The 22,411-nt window shown below is 34.4% G+C and overlaps 2 protein-coding genes across 13 annotated transcripts in view; one reads left to right on the top strand and one right to left on the bottom strand.

The window, feature by feature from the left end:
- The window catches only part of ens (MAP7 domain containing protein ensconsin), a 536,619-nt gene extending 525,117 nt beyond the window's left edge, over window positions 1–11,502 (bottom strand). For all 12 annotated transcript variants that reach the window (XM_085956431.1, XM_085956432.1, XM_085956447.1 and 9 more), the window contains exon 1: window positions 11,433–11,502. In XM_085956431.1, coding sequence (XP_085812557.1) covers window positions 11,433–11,478 — 46 coding nt within the window. In that variant the 5' untranslated portion in view covers window positions 11,479–11,502. The remainder of the gene's footprint in view (window positions 1–11,432) is intronic.
- A 466-nt stretch (window positions 11,503–11,968) lies between these two features.
- LOC147065329 (FERRY endosomal RAB5 effector complex subunit 3) lies at window positions 11,969–21,446 on the top strand. The gene is made up of 8 exons (XM_085956463.1): window positions 11,969–12,205; window positions 12,411–12,738; window positions 13,099–13,323; window positions 14,912–15,106; window positions 17,294–17,501; window positions 18,468–18,657; window positions 18,758–18,876; window positions 20,959–21,446. The coding sequence occupies exons 1-8, from the start codon at window positions 12,028–12,030 to the stop codon at window positions 21,184–21,186; spliced, it is 1,671 nt and encodes a 556-aa protein (XP_085812589.1). The 5' UTR covers window positions 11,969–12,027; the 3' UTR covers window positions 21,187–21,446.
- The last annotated feature ends 965 nt before the right edge of the window (window positions 21,447–22,411 follow it).

The raw sequence follows: 22,411 nt of genomic DNA, 5'->3' as shown, positions 1-22,411 counted from the left end.
AGCATCCATTATCATTAGGGAATCCAATCCCGAGCCAAAATTCTGATCCCGGGATTTCGGGATTACAATTTGACAATCCCGGGATCCCGGGACTGGTCCCGGGATTGGCATTTTTTCCCATTGTTAATATAAAATGTTTATATTTACAAATAACATCGATAAAATCGGTTAAAAATAAATCTAGTATAATTTATACCATTTAAGACATTTATTGTTAATATTGTATACGTTCAATCTTCGAAATACACAAGTTTAATGGAGTAAATAATATTGTAATATAAATAATAATGTGAATTTAATATGAGATTGCTGTTTCTGATAATAAAGACATAATGAATGGATTAGCAAGATTTAAAATGGTAAAGCAAATAGTCATGGCGTACTTATGGCCTTTCCGCTTCATAAATCTAATTAGTCAGCCAAACATGAAACTGCCGTAAAACGTATGATATCATGGTGGAATTACTTTGTTAAAAGTGCGAAGCATTGTTTTTTTCAACCTACACATGGGTATAAATCAAATTTCATTCAAACTCAGTTTATTTTTAATGTAGTTATTTGTTATTAAAAGTATTTTTTCTGTTATATTTTCGCTTTTATTTTATTTTCCATAAAAATTGATAAAAAAATCAATCCCGAAATCCCGGGATTATGTTTATCAATCCCGGGATTCATAGGTATCGAAAATAGCTCGGGATCCCGGGATTGGAATCCCTAATTATCATCACTTTCTTTAAATAATCGGTTTCTGTAAATCGTTTGGTATTCAAATATTTTTGTCGTGTGATTCTGGGGCATGTTAGAAGTTATAAACCATCTCACATAGAATATGAAAGTTTTAAATTTTTGATAACTTTTGACCATGTGGACTTATAGATTTTTTATTATTAGACGCCACGATTAATGTACATATTAGCATTTTTTTCAATAGGAAATAATCATTTCCTACAAAGAGTTTACCGTAATGCATTCGAAGCAAAAGCAATAACTGGCACTACGATGTAAATACACAATTCTGTGACGCGGCCTTGACACAGGTACCTACTCGCATGTCGGTACATAATACCCCAAAGCCGACTACTATACTCAGGCCGTGGCACTAAATTATTGATTGATAACCTTCGAATGCAATAATGTAACATGTTCGCAATAAATAAATATTGTCGATTGCATATTTCGTTCAATTTATTACATACCATTTACCTATTTCAATATGTAACAGTTAACCATGTTACATTTGAATCATTTATGAGCAATAACTAGCACTACCATCAAAAATATTTACAGTTTCGTGCCACGGCCTGAATATATACTACCCGTAGAATGTCATTTTTCAATGTCCGACAATGAAATTTACCTTTTGGCAACAAGTTACAAAATAGATATCTTGATACACTATTCACGATGCACCAATAGAACAAGCAGTACATATACGTAAAATATAAGAGATTTGAGACATGCTGAAATAAGAATAATATTTAACACAATTCTTGTCATAAGCAATTCGAGAGAAGGCGTACGTATTATATTATTAGGTACATAACCACAAAATCGTAACAGGTTTTTTGACACATTAATAATATAAGTCATAACAAAAAATGATTATATTTCCAGAAGCCAATTACACATTTGAGGATGTTAGGTTCAAAGTCAGTAACATCCATATTCCGCCATTTTGAGATAATCGAACCCTTTTCGGTAGCGAATCATGGCAGTTTACGAAGGCTCACAGCGACCGTACACTGAGCCTCGAGAACAGATGTTTGTGACGGATACTGGGTAGGTATAACTTTAGGAGTATAGGATTTTGGCAAACATCATTTTGATGAGAATAAGGGACCCAATAATGCATGTCCTCAGGAAAAACCAAGCCGGGTTTCTGCCTGGTCGAGCGTGTGCAGACCAAATCCACAACCTTCGATGTCTTCTCCAGCAGAGCCATGAGCTGAACAGTCCGATGGCTTGCTGCTTTGTGGATTATGAGAAGGCTTTCGACAGTCCGCACCGCCCCTCCCTCTGGATGATACTGGGAGCATACGAGATCCCTCCCAAGATCATTGCCATAATCAAAAGCCTGCACGAGAATAGCGAATGCTGTGTCAGAATTGGAGACACTGTCACGGAATGGTTTGGGGTCACGACCGGAGTCAGACAGGGTTGTGTCCTTGCACCGTTTCTCTTTATCATTCTCTTTGACATTCTCATACTACGGAAGTCAATACCACCCGACCGAGGCATACCTGTTACCCCCACGGTGAAGCTATGCGACCTGGAATACGCCGATGACGCTGTCCTATTCGACAACTCAATCGAGGGCATTCAAGAGACAATCGACAGGTTGCATAACAACTCCTCTCGCGTTGGTTTGAAAATCAACGCGAAGAAAACCAACGTCTTGTGCAATAGCACCTGTCCTGATCCAGATTTCCCTCTGATTAGCGATGGACAAAACATCGAGAGCGTCGACAGCTTCAAGTACCCGGGGGTACACATCACGGGAGATGGCATTTTGCAGATAGAGCTCGCTATCCGAATGGGAATGGCTGGAGCAACATTCAACTCGATGCGAAATGTCTGGGACTCACGATTGTACTCGGTCAAAACCAAATGCCGCCTATTCGACGCTTGCATTCTGACAGTGCTGCTTTATGGTAGCGAATCATGGCACCTTACGAAGGCTCAGAGCAACCGTATACTGAGCTTCGGAGACAGATGTTTGCGACGAATACTGGGTGTGCGTATGACTTTAGGAGCAACGAGGAGATAAGAGAACGCACCAAGCAGCTTCTCATCACGCTGAAAGTGAAGAGGCGACGTTGGACCTGGCTCGGCCACGTGCTGCGGATGCCAGAAGAGAACTTTAACCTGGCTTGCCTGTTCTTCAAGCCGACCGGATTCCGGCGACCTGGAAGGCCGCTAAATACAATCTACAGAGTGTATACGGCGGAGCTACAGGATGCTGGTTTGACCTGGAACGAAGCAAGAAGACTGCGAGCGACAGAGATTCTTGGAGGCGCCGTGTGGTTTTCATATGATCCGACTAATAGGCGGAACCGGCCGAAGAAGAACAAACCGAGCTGGATTTGATATTTAGAGATATGATGGAAAAGTACTTACAGAATCAGATTTAAGAAAAATATATTTAAAAAAAAAAAATTAAAATGGAGGTTACCGACTTTGAAATTAACAGTCTCGTTTGGTTGTTTTCTTTGTTTAATATAAATACATAGCCAAAACCAAACATTTCACTTTATCATTTATTAATAATATAGTATCTGTATGGTCAATGAAGTTTTTTTGCGGCGTACAAACAAGAATTACTATGTATGAAATTTAACAGGTGTAGGTATTTGAAACTGAATAGAAAAAAATCATTTATCTCCGCTTATAAATGTAAAAAAACACAGTATGTGTGCTCTGTTGTCGAGAACCAGAATGCTGCAAGTCATACGGTGAGTATTAATGACTCAATTCAAGGATATTCTTATTACAAGACACGGTTTACAATCATTATATAATGAAAAATAAGACAATAATAATACAACCTCACAACTTATTAAAAAAAAAACACATACGAGTGGCCGGAAAATTTGAGGCCATAGTAATTCTTCACAGAAAACTGCATTTAATGTGGATAGGTCGTTAAGATTCTGACAGTATCAATGATGTGGTTACGTTACGAAAAGATGTTAGAAATCAGCGTAATTTAACTGTGTTTACAGTAGGTATTCAAGGTAGTAAATATTATTAAAAAATATATATTAGTCATTTTCTTGTTGTAACGATTCCATGATATAAGATTAACTATTTCCTGAGCTGTGTCGAATGTAATCATTTGAGAGAAATGCATTTTTAATACTGTTATTATTTATACAAAAAAAATGCAAATAATTTAATAAGAACCGGGACCGGTTTCGTCCGCTCCAAGACTAAATTCTTCGGTTGAGAATGCCCTACTTACCGGACGAGACTGGTCCTGATCTTTATTAAAGTAGGTGGAATGTGTATAGAGTAGCATAGACTTATAGAGTAAAATAATATGTTGGTTTGTTTTAATTAATACGTGTATTTCCATTCAGAGTTAACAGTAAACACGATTAATAATATTCTCTTAAAAATTACGTGTACATTCACTTGGGAGTCAGTGTTGGCAACCGTACTACAAGTATAGGATTGCACCTACTAGAATTTTCGTTCAGGGCAAAATGTAAAACAAGTTAAAGTTGTATTATAATTGTACGCATATAAAAACTAAAAGTTTGAATAATTAAATATGAAAAATATACGTGTACAACATAGTTTCATTTTCAAAATACTTATTAGGTACTTATCATTTTACTCACTTTAAGTAATCTAATAATCAATTATATAATTATTTGAAAAAACTCCACACTGTGGAGTCCGGAATAAGTTGTCTAATACCAGAAAAAATACATTTGAAAATATTAATAGGGTGGTTAGTATTTGGCACACAAGGTAAAAAAAAAACAAGATGGGTAAGACCTCCCAATATTATAATCAAGACATCCATAATATTACCTATCTGAAACGTGCCTAGTTGAAAAGTGCATTAGATGTTGGAATAATATAAAGAAAATACACTATTAATTGCTTTGGTGTTTTGCTCTGAAGCGCTGGCCAAAATATAAGACCACGATCATTAAATACCTGAACTGAGATTGACGAATGGCCTTGACAAAATAAAGGCTTTTAAAATCAGTTCCGCGGTCTGGTGTCAGAAGAAATTCATTTTAACCAATACCGTAAAATGGGGTGACATTAGACACTTTTCACCCGTTTATCTCCTATTGTGACGTATGGATTAACAGTTGTTTTTATTATCTTTCTGCGGATTAATGATAAAAAATCTTTGGATGAATTTTAATATGTATATTTAACGTGAATTGAGATTAATAGGGTTGAAAAGGGGTGGTTAGATACATGGTTAATAATGCAAATTGAATTGTTTTCAATTGTTTTGCATAGAGACGCCTGTGCAAACAAAAATCACACAAGGTCCACCTTTCATTTTGGGCTCAGCCGCATCATAGAGATTATAAATACAATCTCATTACCTAATTGAAAACCACTCCGTACTAATCAGGCGACACCTCATTAGCTGCATATCGCCTAATATGAAACAACAATAGGGTCGACCAATAAACGACCCCGATTGCCTTAGGAATAGTCAAAAATAAACTGTCAAAAAACATAATGTGCGAATTTAACTAAAACCCTATCCTATAAGGTAAATTCTGATCTTACACAAAGTAAAAACCAACTATCCATATTCCATACGAAGTCTTTTAGGTTTTGATATACCTACTCATTATTGAGAATTCTGGTTTAACTTTTCAATATAAGATGGCCTTCGACATGGTCTCTATCGATCCCATTTCATCGATATAATTTTTAGTGCAAAATGTTGAATAAGTCACCCACGGTGACGTAGTTGGAAGTCAGTATATGGTGCCGTGGGTCACCGATCCCATCACGCGAGTGGCATAAGCACATGTTATTTTTCAATATGTGTCTAAATCCAGAAAAGGTACCCATTAGGTTGGACAAATAACCTACATCGTAAATGTGTGTGATTTGAACTTGAAATGTTTAAAGCAATCGGCGGAGTTATTTTTTTCACTTTTTCGTGTCAAATAATACGGTTACGGCCCTTTCATTAGAATCAGCCAGATTCACTCTACCAACGATTTCGCTGTACCTAGTGTAAAAAAACTTTTTTTTTTTAAAGTCTGTTATTGCGTATAAGGGATTGCCCATAAACGACGTCATATTTTTCACTCCCACAAGTCCCACACTTTACTGTACCCTCCCCGCATTCTTTAAAAAAGAAATTTGTTTTAAATATCAATTTCAGTACCTATAAGTATTCTATTATATTCTCAGAAAAAATGAGTTTTTAATGAGTAAGTGACGTCACATGTTATACAACCCCCCTTCCCCTTTAGTCATAAAATTCTCACATTATATCAGACCCCTTTCCTTGTGGTGTGAATCATGATATGGACGACCTCGAACCTCAACGCAATGAGGCTCACATTCTCACCTTAGTGGCCAATATGACAATTTACGTTTACTTACTTTTAAATTAGTACAAAGTAATTATTGTGAGGTGAGTTAAACAATATGGCCCGTTTCAGACGGGACACCGGTGTCGCGCTCGTATATAATAAGGAGGTCTTTGTATTCGAATAAAAGGTCCTTTGTATTATGTTTATGAACGCCCCGAGCTAATGAGTCAAAGCGTGTCCGGTACACTTTTCCGTCGGCCGCTACATTCACAAGCCGCTGATACACATGTTTTAATGACCGCAGCCAGTTTTATGTTCTAATTTATATCGCGAAATTATGCGTTGACTCATTAGCTCTGGGCGTTCATAAACATAATACAAAGGCCCCTTTATTCGAATACAAAGACCTCCTTATTATATACGAGCGCGACACCGGTGTCCCGTCTGAAACGGGGGTATGACTAGAGATAAAACACCGGAAGAATAAGAACAAATATAATTATGTAGGGAAAGGTGGGATAAAACTTATCAATACATAATAAACCTTGTTTGTTTTTAAAACCAGTAATTACTATATCGTACTTTCAATTGCCGGGTATTAACTAAACTGAGTAGATCCACAACTAGATGAAAGCCTACCCTAGCTCCTTGTACTCTTAGTTCCTAGTTACTCGCTGAAATGTAGGTACATACGATTAATTATAACGAGTTCGTCGATACCACGAGTTTTAAGGCGTGACTGTAGTAGATTATTCACCCTTGTATACCACTGTATGACTGAATTTGTCCAGTGTAGAGGTTGCGATCGACAAATCTCATCTCGAGAAATAATCAGAAAATATGAATCTCGAATCTAATCGAAAAATAATTTTCTGAAATTTTTAAAAATCTCATTTCTCGAGAAGTCATCAAATGAGATTTCGAGAATTTTCCAATCTAGAGCAATGAAAAAAGGACAGGATTGACAAAACTTAGTTACGCAGTCATCCACTCCATTACAGTCACTATAAACAAACACTGCACCGTGTTGTCTGGTCCGGCCCGTGCATCGAAATTATTGATATCCACTGGCCACAGGAAATCTCCGGTATCTCGAAAGGCCGAGATGAATGATCTCTTGCAGCGGTTCGTCCATCTCGCTCGAGTCGTGCCGGCAAATTTGAGACGGTGGCGACAATGCGTGATGGGGTAGCGATTACGTGATCGGACAGACCATTCGCGAATCGACATAGGTATGAAGGTTAACTGAATGCTAGGTATGTTACCGTTTGGCACAACCCACAGACACGTCGGCACCAAAATATTACAATATTAAAAGACAGACACGATATGTTTTGCTTAGCGCGAAATCTACGAAATGCTGCAAAACTGAGTAAAATTTAACTCTGCACATAATGCTACCCACTAGTCCGAAATGCAACTGTATGTAATACGCAGATATTGTAACCAGATATCTGAAATCCAAAATGAAAAGGTTTTTTCAGATTAAATAAATATAATCAAAGAAATCATAATATACTTGGGTACATTTTTAAAAACCGAGCTCATAAATAAAGTAGATTTTTACTGTACCACGGTGGGAGAACTTCACTCTGAATGTCTTCTCAATATCCCCGAATAATTATTAATTTATAAAGCTCAAAACCACAGAAAAGAAATTTATCTTGCCGATGTTCTGTAAATATGCCTGTAAATGAACTATAGGTATTATCCATTTGCGTCGGACTACAAAAAAAGACATTTATATCAGAGCATATTACTTAAATGTTCGGAAACAGTTTTTATACCTACTATTTTCGAACTGTTTGTATACAATGTTCATTTGTTCACGATCCGATATAAGTATCGATCACAGAACGGACTGATTGAAAGTTCTACCTAAACAACTATGAATTTTATTACGCCAAAATTAAAATAATATAATAAACCAGTAGGTACAAAATATCCCCTCTAAGCTACTCGAATAATATAACATGATTATTTTTACAATCGGCGATCGCCCAATCAATACAGCTCAGAATATAAATAATAATATATTATGTACATACCTACCTACTTAAATTAAATTTGTGTGACGTCACAACTATAAAGCAATCCAAAATATTATACTAAGATCCAATCTATCGTCGAATAACAACATTGTGGTAAACATGGCACTATTTACTTAAAAACCGTATTAAATTATTAATAACAATACACTAATTAGGTAAGGAATAATGTTATTCTTTCAGGGAATCTAAATGGTGTCTGCGTTTGGAATAAAATAGATTTTTTTTTAATACAAAGGTAGTGGAAACGCCATGTTGTTCTATATTGCAAGTGTGTTCTATATTGCACCTAATGATGTGGGTGCTCGTTTATGCCATTACTAAGTATCGCATAGGGAACTAAATTAATGCAAATTCTGGTAAAGATATAGGTATATAGATATATAACCACTAATGATCATACGTCGAGATAAGGCATGCCGTTAGCATTGATAGCAACACGTTGATTCGATGAGTCATGAGGAAGTAATAGATTAATATAATAACACAAATTTAATAATATCGTGAAACAATAACATATGCAAGTAAGTACAGTATGCATTTATTTGTACAAATAACACGAAGAGTAGGGTACATGATATTATATTATAATATAATAATTTTATTACACTAAATTAATTAAAATTTAATGGAAATCAATTAACATCGATGAATAAAGACTTCAATTTATGGCTGCATTGGTGTGGTTGGTTTATGTGAAATCTACGAGTTGGTCTTCTCCTTAGTGCTTATGTTTAGTAGGTCAACTGTTTGATCGCACATGCAGCGTAAATCGACAGAAAATAAAAATTATATACTTATTATGTAGATACTTTTAATCTATGTTAAGTATATCTATGGTATTAAATATGGTACATAATAATTGATTATAAACGAATCTATATGCACTATCACGTGTAGGGACAAAACGTAATTAATTCTAGAAGATTGGTCAAATGCATTATCATCCTCAGAGATTGAACAACCTGCATGCTTTGATCACCCCCCCCCCCCCCTCCCCGCAAACAATGGAAAAAATCGGATTGTCAATATTTTGACTAGAATCCTAGCTATCTTTAATGCCTAGTGAGTAAATAATGTATCTTTGGTTCGTTTTAACTTATCTTTTACCACGTTCGATTTTAAGAAGATCATATATTATGGGCTTCCACAGAGTGGAGACTTGGAGAGTGGAGATTGCTTTGACAGATTTTTAATGGATGTTAGCCACGTGCTCAATCCATTACGTACATACTCTCGATTCAAACACGGGACCCACGACATTATAGGCAGACGCGATACAATTCGGCCATCGTGGGTGTTCGTTTATTTAAATTGATATAAAGAATACGCCACATACCTATACCCACATAATATTATGAATATTATTATTATTTACAATTGGCAAGAAAATAATAATATTGTTTAAATAAAATTGTTAAGATTTGAGCTTTGTCCACTTGAGTCATTTTCTGTGTACCTACCCGGTTTCGCCTTTCGTCATTAAAGAAATCAGTTAGAATTTAAATTCAAATTCCACCGAACACATTCAATCGATCGTATTAATAATATAAACCTATAAGTTGTCAATTAATTAAACCCCAACGACAATTCATTAAATAGGTACATTTAATGAATAAAAAATATATTGTCTCTTTTATTTACAATCCGTGAACTTTGAAGAGACGTATGTATATCCTGTGATTATAGTGGTGTTTTTGCAGAAAAATATAATATAATGTTCCTACGTCCCACAAACACATACAAAATAATGACAGTTTGCCAACAGCTGGCATGAATTTTAAGACATGGCCCCCTGGAAGTCACGGTAGGCTGGCTTCATAACGGCCGGACACAACAATTCATCCGAAGAATAAAATTATTAACTACATGCCTGCCCGTCTTCAATTTTGACTAATCGAACATTATAAAAGCATTTCTTACCAAAAACGTTTCTTCTGCATCATTTATTATTACCATGAATAAATTGAATGATTATCAAGATAGAATAAATCTATTGATTGCACTGTGGTAAAAAAAATGCAGCACGTGTCTATGGTAACTGGTAAAGGGTAAACTGTCAAACTTGACAAAATGACAAGGGTGACATTCCATTTTTTAAATTGGCTGATTTTTTAAATACACACACTTACCTAATATTTTCAGGTGAAATGCCTACTATTATACCTATATAGCACACTATTGACATACCTATCTATTAGTTAAAAGGTAAGATTTGGACGCAAGTACACGATAAAAACTTGCGTCGTTTTTACCATTAAATAACACATTATTCACACTTTACGTCGTCATTGCGACATAAATAGATATTTACGAATGCATTTGTAATAAAAATGATCCAGAACAATAATTAATACTAATCACACAATTATGTTCATAATATTTTCCAAAAGCAGATCACAAAGCATCATCGCAGAACACTGCCGACAAAACAATAAAGTGACATAAAAGAAGAGATTTTTGTTCCCAAGTCGCCAAATGAATAAATTGATAAACGGTAAACGATAAAACAATAATTCACCAGAAATCACAAAATAGTGTCGGGTGAATATTAAATATTGCAGACCCATGGAAGGATTACATACTTTGTCATGAGGATTTATTTAACATCGGTATTACCTATATAAATGACAGACAGACGCATTTGTGTGTGGAAATAGTCGACTATAATTTTGTTTTCTTTGGCCTGGATTAATTTTTCATGCAATCAATCAATAACTCAAATAAAAACACATACACATTCAAATTGTAAACATCCACGATCAGCTGACGTAGTTAGTGCTCGAACCGTTCACTTCTAATTTGAGGCATTTAGGAGCACATAAATTTATTTTAACACGGCCAATCATAGAAATGAGGTTATATTGCAATTAAATGATTCTGTCAAAGAATGCATCAATGTGTAAATGTGAAAGAATATAATGAATATTACTAAAAATAGCAGCATATGTCAAACTCAACCAATGTGTACATAGTAAAAAAGTACGTAACACAAAAAACTATGCCCATCCCATGCGAAGCAAGGACGTATCGCAAACCTCCGATCATACGACAGTCTGACAACGAATACCGATTCAAAAGATTATATGTGTAAATATTCACAGCACACATAGATCTCCACTGCACGTGCCTATTCATGTGCGGATTGAGATAACTTCATAATAAATCACTTTAATAAATTTTAATAATAAAGCCAATAAAAGGTTGACGGTTCGATGACTGTTGTTCTGGAATACGTATTTCAATTTTACAAAAAGTAATGCCGGTGTTGAATTCTAAATTTAAGATAGCACATGAATAAACACATCAAACACGAACTAGCATATGAAAAAATCAAGATAAATTAAAGCTTTACCTGATATTTCAGCGGGGCTATCAATACCACCGACGTTGTCAGCCATGTTGCTCACTCAGTCATTTGCACTGAACTTAGCCACATAACTGAAAATACGATTCATGCTAGACAACAATGAGGAACAAAATATTTCGTAATAAAAAGGCATTATGTATTACTAAAATAATTTGGTACATAACAAAAAAATGAAGACATACCTACCTACATAGATCATCAAATAAGTGAGTTTGTATTGCTTTCAATAACATAACAAGTAGTAAATTAATGTTATTAGTATAGTTCAATTTCTTATGAAAGCAAAGATCCAAGTAAATCCTATCTAGTCATTTTTTAAATTAATCGTATAACCATTGGCAATAAAGTTTCTAAAGTGCTAGAAATAAAGCAATTCTTTCTTTTGAATTATATTCCACAAAGGTACCTATAAGTAGGTACCTACCATCGTTTTGTCGAAAATACTAATATTTTTTTTTTAATTCGTAGGGATGACAGTAGTGTCTATGGTTGAGTCGGCAACTTCTCGTTGAATCGTGAATTTTGACATTTTGTGTAGGTACCTACCTATAACATCGAGTAATAATTATTAGCTGTCAAAATGACAGCTGAAAGTGAACAAAATATAAGAACTTTTTTGTTTTCGTTTCCAACTTGTGCAGACAAAGAGAAGTTTTATGAATTAGAAATCCCTTTGAATATACCTTTTTCAGGATGTACGAAAGAATTTACGCAGAGAATTATATCCGCCTTCAATATTCCAGTTTTTTTAGAAGATGGTATGTGTCCACCCCTCAGATTAACCAAGCCCACCCATTACATTTTTTATTTGATAGATTTTTGGGGGCTTTGAACTCGCTTAAGAATCAAGTATACTTCATTGTGAAAATCAATTAACGTCAATGATGCCTTTTGTTACTTAACCTATTTCGTATATTACTTAATATTTAAGCGACATGACCTAAAGTGTATTTTGTTTTATAGAATTATATGAAGCCTTGAATTCATTCGTGAAGAAAGAGAGCCAAGAATTTTCAAACAACCGAGATGATCAGTTAATTGAAAAGGCCCGATCGGGCGAAATAGATGTCGAACAGGTCATAAAAAATTGGGAGAAGTGCTACAAAGATCAGACATTGGAGTACGCCGAGCAAAAAGGAGCCTCGGATGAGGAAGTATTTGCTGCTGCTTATCACAGACTGGTTCATTCTCCAGCCTTGGAAGCCATTTTGCAAGTTGAAAGCTCCTATGCTCGATCTGTGCAAGAAGTAATTCACCAACGGGATGAAGATATAAATAAACTTACCAATAAGTGAGTAAATTAAATCATGTAATTCAGCATTTTCGAGTGTTGTGTTCCAAATCACTTATTTATACCCTTTTTACCCTCAATTATTTTTGTGTTCCCTTATTATTACACTTTTATTAATCGCTGAGCTCTTCAATATTCAACAATAGGATTCATTCAGTTTGATGTCAATACTTTGTTTTGAAAAGAATATTATTTTCAATGTTCATTGATCATTTATGTACATGTAGATTTTCAAAATGTTAACTATAGTATTTCCCGAGCCATTATCAGTGCGCCAATTGAGAAGATTAGATTGTTTATAAAAAGCTTTAAAACCATTATTGTAACCCAATATTATATTTGATGTACTTTCCTTCACAGTCAAACTTCAGAAATGGAAGGGAAAATGCGTCTCTTGAATACATTCACAACGGAGAGTGAAATTAATGAATTGGTCGGTAAGCATTTCGAAGAGCAGAGTATGGTGATTGGCAGATGGGGATCGCAGCTGGATGCTCTGCAACAAGCTCAGCGAGCTGAATACAGATCATGGCTAATGACCATCCTTGAAGATCATCAGACAAATTCTGCTATACGGACCCCCAGGTAGTCATCCATTTCATTATTAATCGTTGACCATTTTTTTTTTTATTTCACTATCAGTAAATGCTACACACGCACTATGTGATTATGACCAGATACAAGTACAGTACGTACAAATACTGATTTTCATAATTTAATACAAAATCGTGCTATTCAACATGCCTTTGCAAGTTGCGGCCAATGCTTAATTTACGGCCTTAGATGCGAATGTTGTCAGTGTTAACAGGATTGTCATACATCCCCATTTATTTATCTAGATTTGATTACACTAATTGTACATCCGGGGAGATTTTGTTAATTTTCATAGTTGCTGTTACTGTTTGGTCATTCGGAAAATGTATTCATACTATTTTCCTTTCATTATATAATTAACCTTATCTCCATATCAGGTAATTAGGAGATAAATGGCTCTAAAATTATTGATACTTACAAAATGCTCATATTTCTGCTATTAATAAAGTGATGAAATAATTATTTATTGATCTGGACTGATTTTGTTTGCTTAGAATGGTATTATTTATACACAATGAGTTTTCAAGAACTAGGACCATCATATCTCGGTGGCGTAGATTTATACATGAAAGTGTAGGGGGTCGGTAGTTCCCCAGATCACCATTATGACGGTATCCAAGATATGATGATAAGGCTATAAATACGAACGAAATCCCAACCTCATCTCCATTTTGACAATAATCTGAGTTAAGGGGGGACATGCTCAGCGTAGGTCAAAATGGAGCTTTTTTCTATTTTCAAAGCATGATCCTGGACATACCTTAAACGTTGTAGATAATCTATTTATATAATTTTGAAGCCTTATTATCCTTTATATTTATTTTAAACATTTGATGACTGTATAAAGTATTTTTATTACATAAAGTAGTATTCTTTTAAACCTCTCGCTCTAATGTTTTAGAATATAGTCATATTTCAGTACATAACTGTGCAGTGGTGTTAAGATTTTTTACATTTATTAATTTTTAAACGCATTTATAAAACCATCAGTATAATTTATATCGACATTATTATAGTGAAATATTTACGATAACAAATTATATTGATAATCTCTGTGATCCCAAATTTGACAAGAATTGGGCATTTTATTATTCAAAAAATGGGCAAGATTAACACATTTGAAGATATTTCTAAAGATACTCATTATAAGCTATGTCTTTGACCATTAAAGTGTGATAAACATCCTACGAATAATGATTTATTTATAATAATTATTGACCTAAGAATAAGGTAGTATTTTTTTACGGTACAGTACGGTACACGTTAACATCATTTTACTCTCTACTTCAATTATAGTTTGTCAATTTATGACGACGGCCGTATGTTGTAGCTTAACCACTGGGTAATGCCAAAAGAAATGACGTATTTCAAAAAAACACTACCTTATTCTTAGGTCAATAATTATTATAAAGTAATCATTATTCGTTGATGGATGTAGAGGATGTAGATGTAGAGGACAATGCAATATAATTTATCACTTATTAGATAACGAATGATGTCTAAAATGCAGGTATAATAAACAATATAATATGTTTTTGCTACTTTTTTACTGTATTGTAATTTGACTTTCTACTTGTAGAAATTCGCCACTAAATCAATTCGGAAATTCTGATGTTCAGCAGAGTGCACCGCCTAAAATTGCCTCGCATCCTGAGCGTATGCTGGAAGAAAGTTTCACCATCCATCTTGGTTCACAGCTCAAACAGATGCACAACATCCGAATAATGTCAGCTGACATCATGAAATTTTGCAAAGTCAAGCAACTTGATAACAGGTTTGTTCTATCGTTCCTGTAAAGTTATCTGTAAATTTGTATTTATGTCATCATCTGCTTAATTTTGGTTGGTATTAAAAAAAATCGCTGTTATTTTTACTAGTTGAAAGCGCAAAATCAAGCTTTATAAATCGCCGGTATTCGATTGTCAAATTCAATAGTCCGCCACGTACAAGTATACAACGCAGATGAGACGGTTTTATTTTGGAAACTTCTCTTTCGTAAAACATACGTTCATCACGAAGAAAGTAATGTATCTACCAGGAAGGAAAGTGCCCAAGGACCGCATCACAATTATGTTGTGCTCCAATGCAACCGAGATACACAAAATTAAACTTTTGGTCATAAGGAAAGCCAGGTATCCTAAGCCATTCAAGAATATCTGCCTCACTGAACAACTGGTTGTGTCAAGTGATTAACTATAATATGTATTTAGTTTATAAATATGTATAATTTAGTAAATATTTGATTTTAATTATAAATTAACCATAATTTGCTAGTACAAATTTCTCAAAAAAACTATTTTTACGAAATACCAGTTTTAATTTTTACCATATTTACCTATGCACTATAATCCGCTGCTTTCAATAATTCGAGACTTGTCTGTTTTTTGGGGTGGCGGATAACTCAGTGCGTACTGTAATTATTTATTTAGCGATCGTTCTTTAAGTGACATTTAAGTGCAGTGCAGTTTTGGAAAGTTATTACAATAATTGAAATATGACAAAATACAATATAGTACTATAATAACGCCATAACGATTAGCACCGCTTTCATCCGGTTAAAGCTGTAATGCACAACCTTTATCAGTTGGGTCACTTTATCTATTTTCTAATTATTCATGGGGGCGGGATCATACGAGGTACAAGAGTTATGGATAATATTATATTTTATAATTACAATTTGACACGTCATATTCATCGCTGTAGGCTTTATCGAGGGCAATATTACTCTGCATCACTGCATATGTCAATGATATCTATTGCAGCATAATAAAATTCATTAGTTTCGAATAAAATTATTTTTCAATTTTTCATTGAAGACCTAGTCTAGATAATTATTCGGCAATTCTATGATTTTTTTGCAATTGCAATATTTCAGAGGGCTATAATTAATGGCATGGAGCAGTGACGAAGAGTGTAGGAGTGTGCTGTGGAGATCCGACATAAGTAGTGCACACTAAACCTTGACAGTCTTAAGTATTTGTTTTCATAAAACTAAGAATACAAATTGGAGATGGTGTTGGCTAGTTTTTATAATTTAATTAAACCGTGCCTAAGCCATATCATCATCAGCCGGGGTCAATCCAGTGCTGGATGAAGGCCTCCCCAAGCTTCTTCCAACTCTCTCGGTCCTTGTCATTCGCTGCCATGTATTTCCGCCGAACTTTATGAGTTCGTCAATCCAGCGGCTTTTAGGGCGACCCTGTGGCCGTTTCGTGCCCCTTGGGTACCATTGGATGACGGCATTTGTCCAGCGGCCGTCCTTTCGGCGAGCAATGTGCCCCGCCCATCTCCATTTCAGCTGTTTGGCAACGTCTATTACATCGCGTACTGCTTCCTAACTCATTCGTTTCTCTTACTGTCCTCTCGAGTGATGCCCAACATACACCTCTCTATGCCTCGCTGTGCGTCTCTTAGCCTTTGGACATCTCTCGTGTTGAGGGTCCACGTCTCGCAGCCATACGTGAGCACGGGCAGCACACATTGGTTGAACACCCTACGCTTAAGACATAATGGTAGGTCATTCTTGAAGGTACTATTCAGACGTCCGAAAGTACTCCATCCCAGCTTTGTTCAAACCATATAATAGATAAATATTCTTCAATCTATGATAGGCAGGGCTTAATTGATTTTTTAAAACTAAACAATGTAACTTGTATAATTATGTAATTCAATGAATATAAGTATGGCTGACATCCACTATATTTGTCAGATCTCCACAGCCTACCTCCACCCTTCCTCACTAGCGTGGAGGGCCACGGTTCGTCCACCTCTGGCGAAAAGGAATATTGTCAACTAAAAGTCATCATTATCTTACTATATCTTTGCAGACATAATATTACTTAGCATAATAAGTATCTGCTTTTTATTCGGGTCAATTTTATAATAAATGCTAAATCAGTAAGTATGAGAAAATTGTTAGTACATGTTTGAGTTTGTTTAACTTGATATCTTTTTCTGTCAGAATTATGGATGCCCCAAGAAGATTACAGACTGCATTGGGTCTGTACTCGGGAGACTTGTGCGGCCTTGTTGTGTTGACGGACACGCCTCCCCCGCATTATACAGGATTGGCAAAACAAATTGAGAAAGCCTGCCAACAGAGCACAGAGTTTCATTTCCCCCAAATGGATGATCAGCTGGAGAAGATTATTGAAGATGTGAAAGAACCGGTAATTATGTTATGCTTGCCTCATTCATTTGCAGGCCGGATACCTGGGCTACAATATTTTTTGCTTACATAACTAGAAATTGAAACATTGAAAATGATTTTCGTAGCTAATATACATATTATATACATATCAGCGCTCGAAATGGAAAGTTTACGAACCAGAACGCTACACAGTTTTCTGAAGATATTTATACAGTTATCAAATTGCACCGTGAGTGTAAAGCCAACGTATCTGCAAATTTTTCAATTTCGAGATTAAATGCAAAACAACTGCACAAGTCGTGAACCTGATCATGTAAAAGTGAAGTAACTGAAAGAACATGCAATATAATGTAGATATAAACCAAATATTATGTTTTTTTTTTAGAAAATCTATTTTTTCTGACAAAACGAAGACTTCAAACCCTAATATATCCAAAATATGTCTTTTGCAGATGCGTTGGTTTTACACTCACGGTGCGAAATGTTATGTGTATTTCATAAAAATATGTGTGTTAGATTTTCTATTATATGGCCTATCTAGCTCAGACGGTCAAATTATTTTTTCCAAGAGATGGAGCGATTATTTTACCGATTTCACGAATAGGAATGGCGCTCCTGTCCATTTCGATCCCTGATACATGTATATAATATATAAGAAATTAAAGAAATAAACATGCTACATAATAGTACTATTTTTTGTAACAGGCTACGTATGCATTTTACAAATAGGTATACATATTATTTTGAAATTATTTTAACTTTGAAATATTGTATGTAAACTTCAATTATCCGAGTTTTATTTCCATCCTAAGTTTTGTATAAACAGCAGACAAAAAATAAGCAAGGAAAAGAATAGTTATTTTGAAGACAAAACTCATTTTTCAATAGAATGCTTTAGGAATGAATACACATACATTTCGTAATTATTCTATTTCATTTATTTTGAATTTGTTACCATTACTAATTAAACTCTTTTTATTATTAGGTCATATCAAGAAATGTCCAACGTATAAAAAATTTGGCTGAATCTGGACATCCGGAGGGATCATCAAATCGGAAAACTAAAGAAAGCAAATATCTTCAAACTGGAGACATTTACATTACCAAGCATTCAAATTTGGCGGATGTTCACATACTATTCCATTTAATAGCGGATGACTCCTCCCTTAGATCTAGTTAGTATGCAGTACTGTATTATACAACTTTCATCACCTCAAATTTACTCAAAATATTTATCCCTTTAGAGTTTACGTCAACATCAATTTTCCTTTACAGATGATATAAATTCTCGACATCCAGCAATACTCGGCCTTAGAAATATCTTAAAAACTGCCTGTTCGAATGATGTGACTACATTGACTTTACCAGTACTTTTACGGCACGATATGTCAGAGGTAGGTAATTATAATGTTGAGTTTACAACTGTCGAATACGTCATAATAATGTGTTGAATGAAATTTTTTAAATACACTTATAAAATCAAACCTTAGATTGCGATGTGATCCAAAGCACTCGTATGTCAAAGCGAATTTCCTGAGACGCTTAATGGCGAACGATCGGAACAAAAGAGAAAAAAAGATGAAAAAGAAATAATGGAAACTCTTATGATTCGTTCTAAAACCCATAAATACCAGTGGCGAGGGGTGACTTTTGGAAAGAGGTAGGCTGTGAAGAAAGCACACTTGTTAGATATATTTACAAGAAATAAGAAGATAATCTGACATTACTACTGATCAATAGGTACCCAATTAGTTTGAATTATGTATTTTCTTAAACTTTATAAACGCAAGATACGCTCAAGATATATTGTCATCTTTGAAAAAATCTATTGTTGTGTTTCTTTTCCATAACAATTTATAATTTAACCCGTTAAGCTAGACATCTTAAAATACTTCTTATTTAAAACACAAACTTAGGTTAAACATCAGATTTCAACTGGCATAACTGACTGAATTAATTGTCTTAGTCTATGAATGAACTACCTAACTGATAAATAAAAATCGCAAGATCAATATTTATTTATTGTGATTGAATCCCATAGAAACTATTTTTTTAAATTATCTTCTTATTAATTATTTTGAATAAATGTGCACTTACGTACCTAATATGTAGGGGCTCCTTAAAAAGGCTACATATTTATATTGGCCGCCCCAGACGTCTTCAAATTATGAGAAACAAACTTCATATAAAAAATACTTTCGAATTCACGCGAACATAATCCATAATGTGAAGCGAAACGAGATGTCACTTATTTTATTAAACTTTCGAGACATGCCGTAAATGGTGCTTATTGAAATAGGGGAAAAGATCTTCAAATTATTATGACAATTATGTGATAGATGTCGTTGGCACTGGATTCACAAGCATATGAGGTATATTTATCTCTTTCATGGCGCCATACATGTAATTGATTTGTGTTAATTGTATAATAGTGTAAATGGAGGTTCTAAACTCTATACATAGTTGTTTTCCAAAATTTGTCAAAGGGCGAAAATTTGGTTTGATCTATTTTTGTAAGACTGTATTTAGAAAAATTATACCTCTATAATTTGTGCAGGTCGTGAATCTCCTTTTTCATGGAGTGGACATATAATTCCGAGGTTGCATTCTTTCAGCATATTTTCTTGTGTCCATATTTTTATATTATTTCATGCATGCAATCTATGAACTCCTTTCCTCCAAACTTGAACAATTCGGATTAAAGATTGCCTATTCTTGGTAATTGGTTGTTTTTTAACATGTGTATAGGAGAATACACTTAAAATCTAGTGATGGTTCCTCATTGCAAATAGGAGGAGCTATTGTTTCTCTTTCACTAGTCATATTAATATACTATTTTTATTACGACATTTGAACTCGTTTACTGAACAAACAATGCATTGATAAGTTGGTAAACTGCACAGATATTAACACTGCCAAGTTGACATTTTTGATTTGCAATCTCAAGCAATGACTGCCATTTTATATTCATTGTGTTATTATTACTTATTCACATGCAGTTTCTATAGCGGGCTGCTTATCTACTCATCGTGACAGATTGTCATTTCATACAGCCTGGAAATTGGCAAATATCTTCTAGTAAAGGTGTGATATACTCTTCAAATGAGCCTGCAGTGCGAAGTCATTTGTAAGCCATCCTAATTAGTAGATCAGGGGTCCATGTTTTCACTTCCCTTTCACACATTTAGGCTCCATCTACATATTTGTGTGCAAAAGGAAGAAAGCGTTAAATCTTAAATTGCTACTTTTCAGGACAGCCAAAAGAAGATTAATTTTTAGACCATTTTGTATGGGAACTCCAATGTTTCTGTATGGCATGTAGTAATTTCTATTCCAATGACGTCTTTAAAGCTAAATTACATATCTCAGTTTCATACATCTTATTCACTTAATGGAGATTATTTTAGTTTTTATCAATTATTTCAATATACATAATTTTTTATGAATTGATTTATTATATCTTGTCTTTGATTTAGGAAATGACAGTAGCATGGTGTGCTAAGAGAGCAGAGTTGGTGCTGAAGTGCGTCAAAGGATTTATGATAGAAATGGCCTCCTGGGGAGGTTCTGAGTTGAAAAATATTCAATTCCTGGTTCCGCAGGGCATCTCCGAAGAAGTCTTCACCACCTTAGCCGCCATGCTGCCCAGTATCTTCAGGGTCTCCAATCCGCTTAAGTTTAAGGCTAATTCTCAAAATCAATAATATACATTTCCAAACCACTATTATCGTTAAAATAATATCTCTTGAAGCTGTAAATCTTCAATTTTTAGGTTACACTTATAATTTTGAAATAAATTATTTACTGAGATTTGCTTATGAACAATTGTATATGTTTTGTTTAACCTTCAGGAATCTCCTATGTTTATTTTATAATGAAATTATTTATAATATTGATATTTCTACCAAATAATGTAAATATACCTACATACGTAATGAATTATCATAATAAAATTACTTTATATTATTATGTTGTTTATTTTTGTACCATTATAATTTGTGTGTTCATTTTTAAAAAATATTTTGATCAAGCAAACCATAAACCATGAATAATATTCAAAAAGACTATTTTTGTCATCACAAGACGGTGTGAGCCCACTTTGCCGAAACGCTAACCAATATCTCGTTTAAATCTTGGTATGTACACAAATCGAGATAACTACACTACACTATGTGTAAGTATTTTTCACTCAAAGGCTATTTATCAGAATACATATTGTTAATTTTTGCGGGAATTTCAAATATATTTGTTATTTAAATTAGTGCTATTTGCTATAATGGTTTTTTAGAAAGGATGTGGAAGTTATTGTTAACAAACAAGGCAGCCTTCGTAGTCCGATGTGGAAGGCGCTGACCTTTCATCTGTGGCTCTGGGTTCGATCCCCGATTAGGTCACAATATATTAATGTATGTGATTATCTCAAAACCTGGATTTTTGTAAATAAGTTTCACTTCTATTACTATATGCACTATTGTTTCACTAGACTACTCTTAGTGAAACTCATGGTCTGTTGTTGTGTCCAAAAACATATACATATATTATTACATAACAGTGGCGAAGAGTGACTTGGAAAGAGGTAGGCTGTGTATTTTCCTTAACATTTTAAACATCAAAAATCATTACATAGATAAAATTTTTAATTTTTAAAAACAATCTATATTATGTGATTGAAAGCCGTAGAAATTATTTTTTTTATACGCAAAGATTTTAGGGTTACGCATCAGAACCTATCGTCTTCTATACACTGGGATAGACATGCTGAGGTCACGTGCCAGTCCATAAAAAAAAACATCACAATTCCCGGCAAATTTGTTGAAGACATGGCTGTGGCGTATTTTTTTAAACCTTTAACAGGTGTTCTGTAATCTGTATTTCTTTAATTATAATACTTATTTATACCTACTTTTCTACATGCACAACAGATGTCGT

The sequence above is a fragment of the Rhyacophila brunnea genome, unplaced genomic scaffold (assembly GCF_057557595.1).
Source record: "Rhyacophila brunnea isolate RB1 unplaced genomic scaffold, BYU_Rbru_1.0 scaffold_6, whole genome shotgun sequence".
Classification (NCBI taxonomy): Eukaryota; Metazoa; Arthropoda; class Insecta; order Trichoptera; family Rhyacophilidae; genus Rhyacophila; species Rhyacophila brunnea.
The sequence above is the reverse complement of the archived record's forward strand: the minus strand, read 5'-3'. Positions and strand labels throughout refer to the sequence as shown.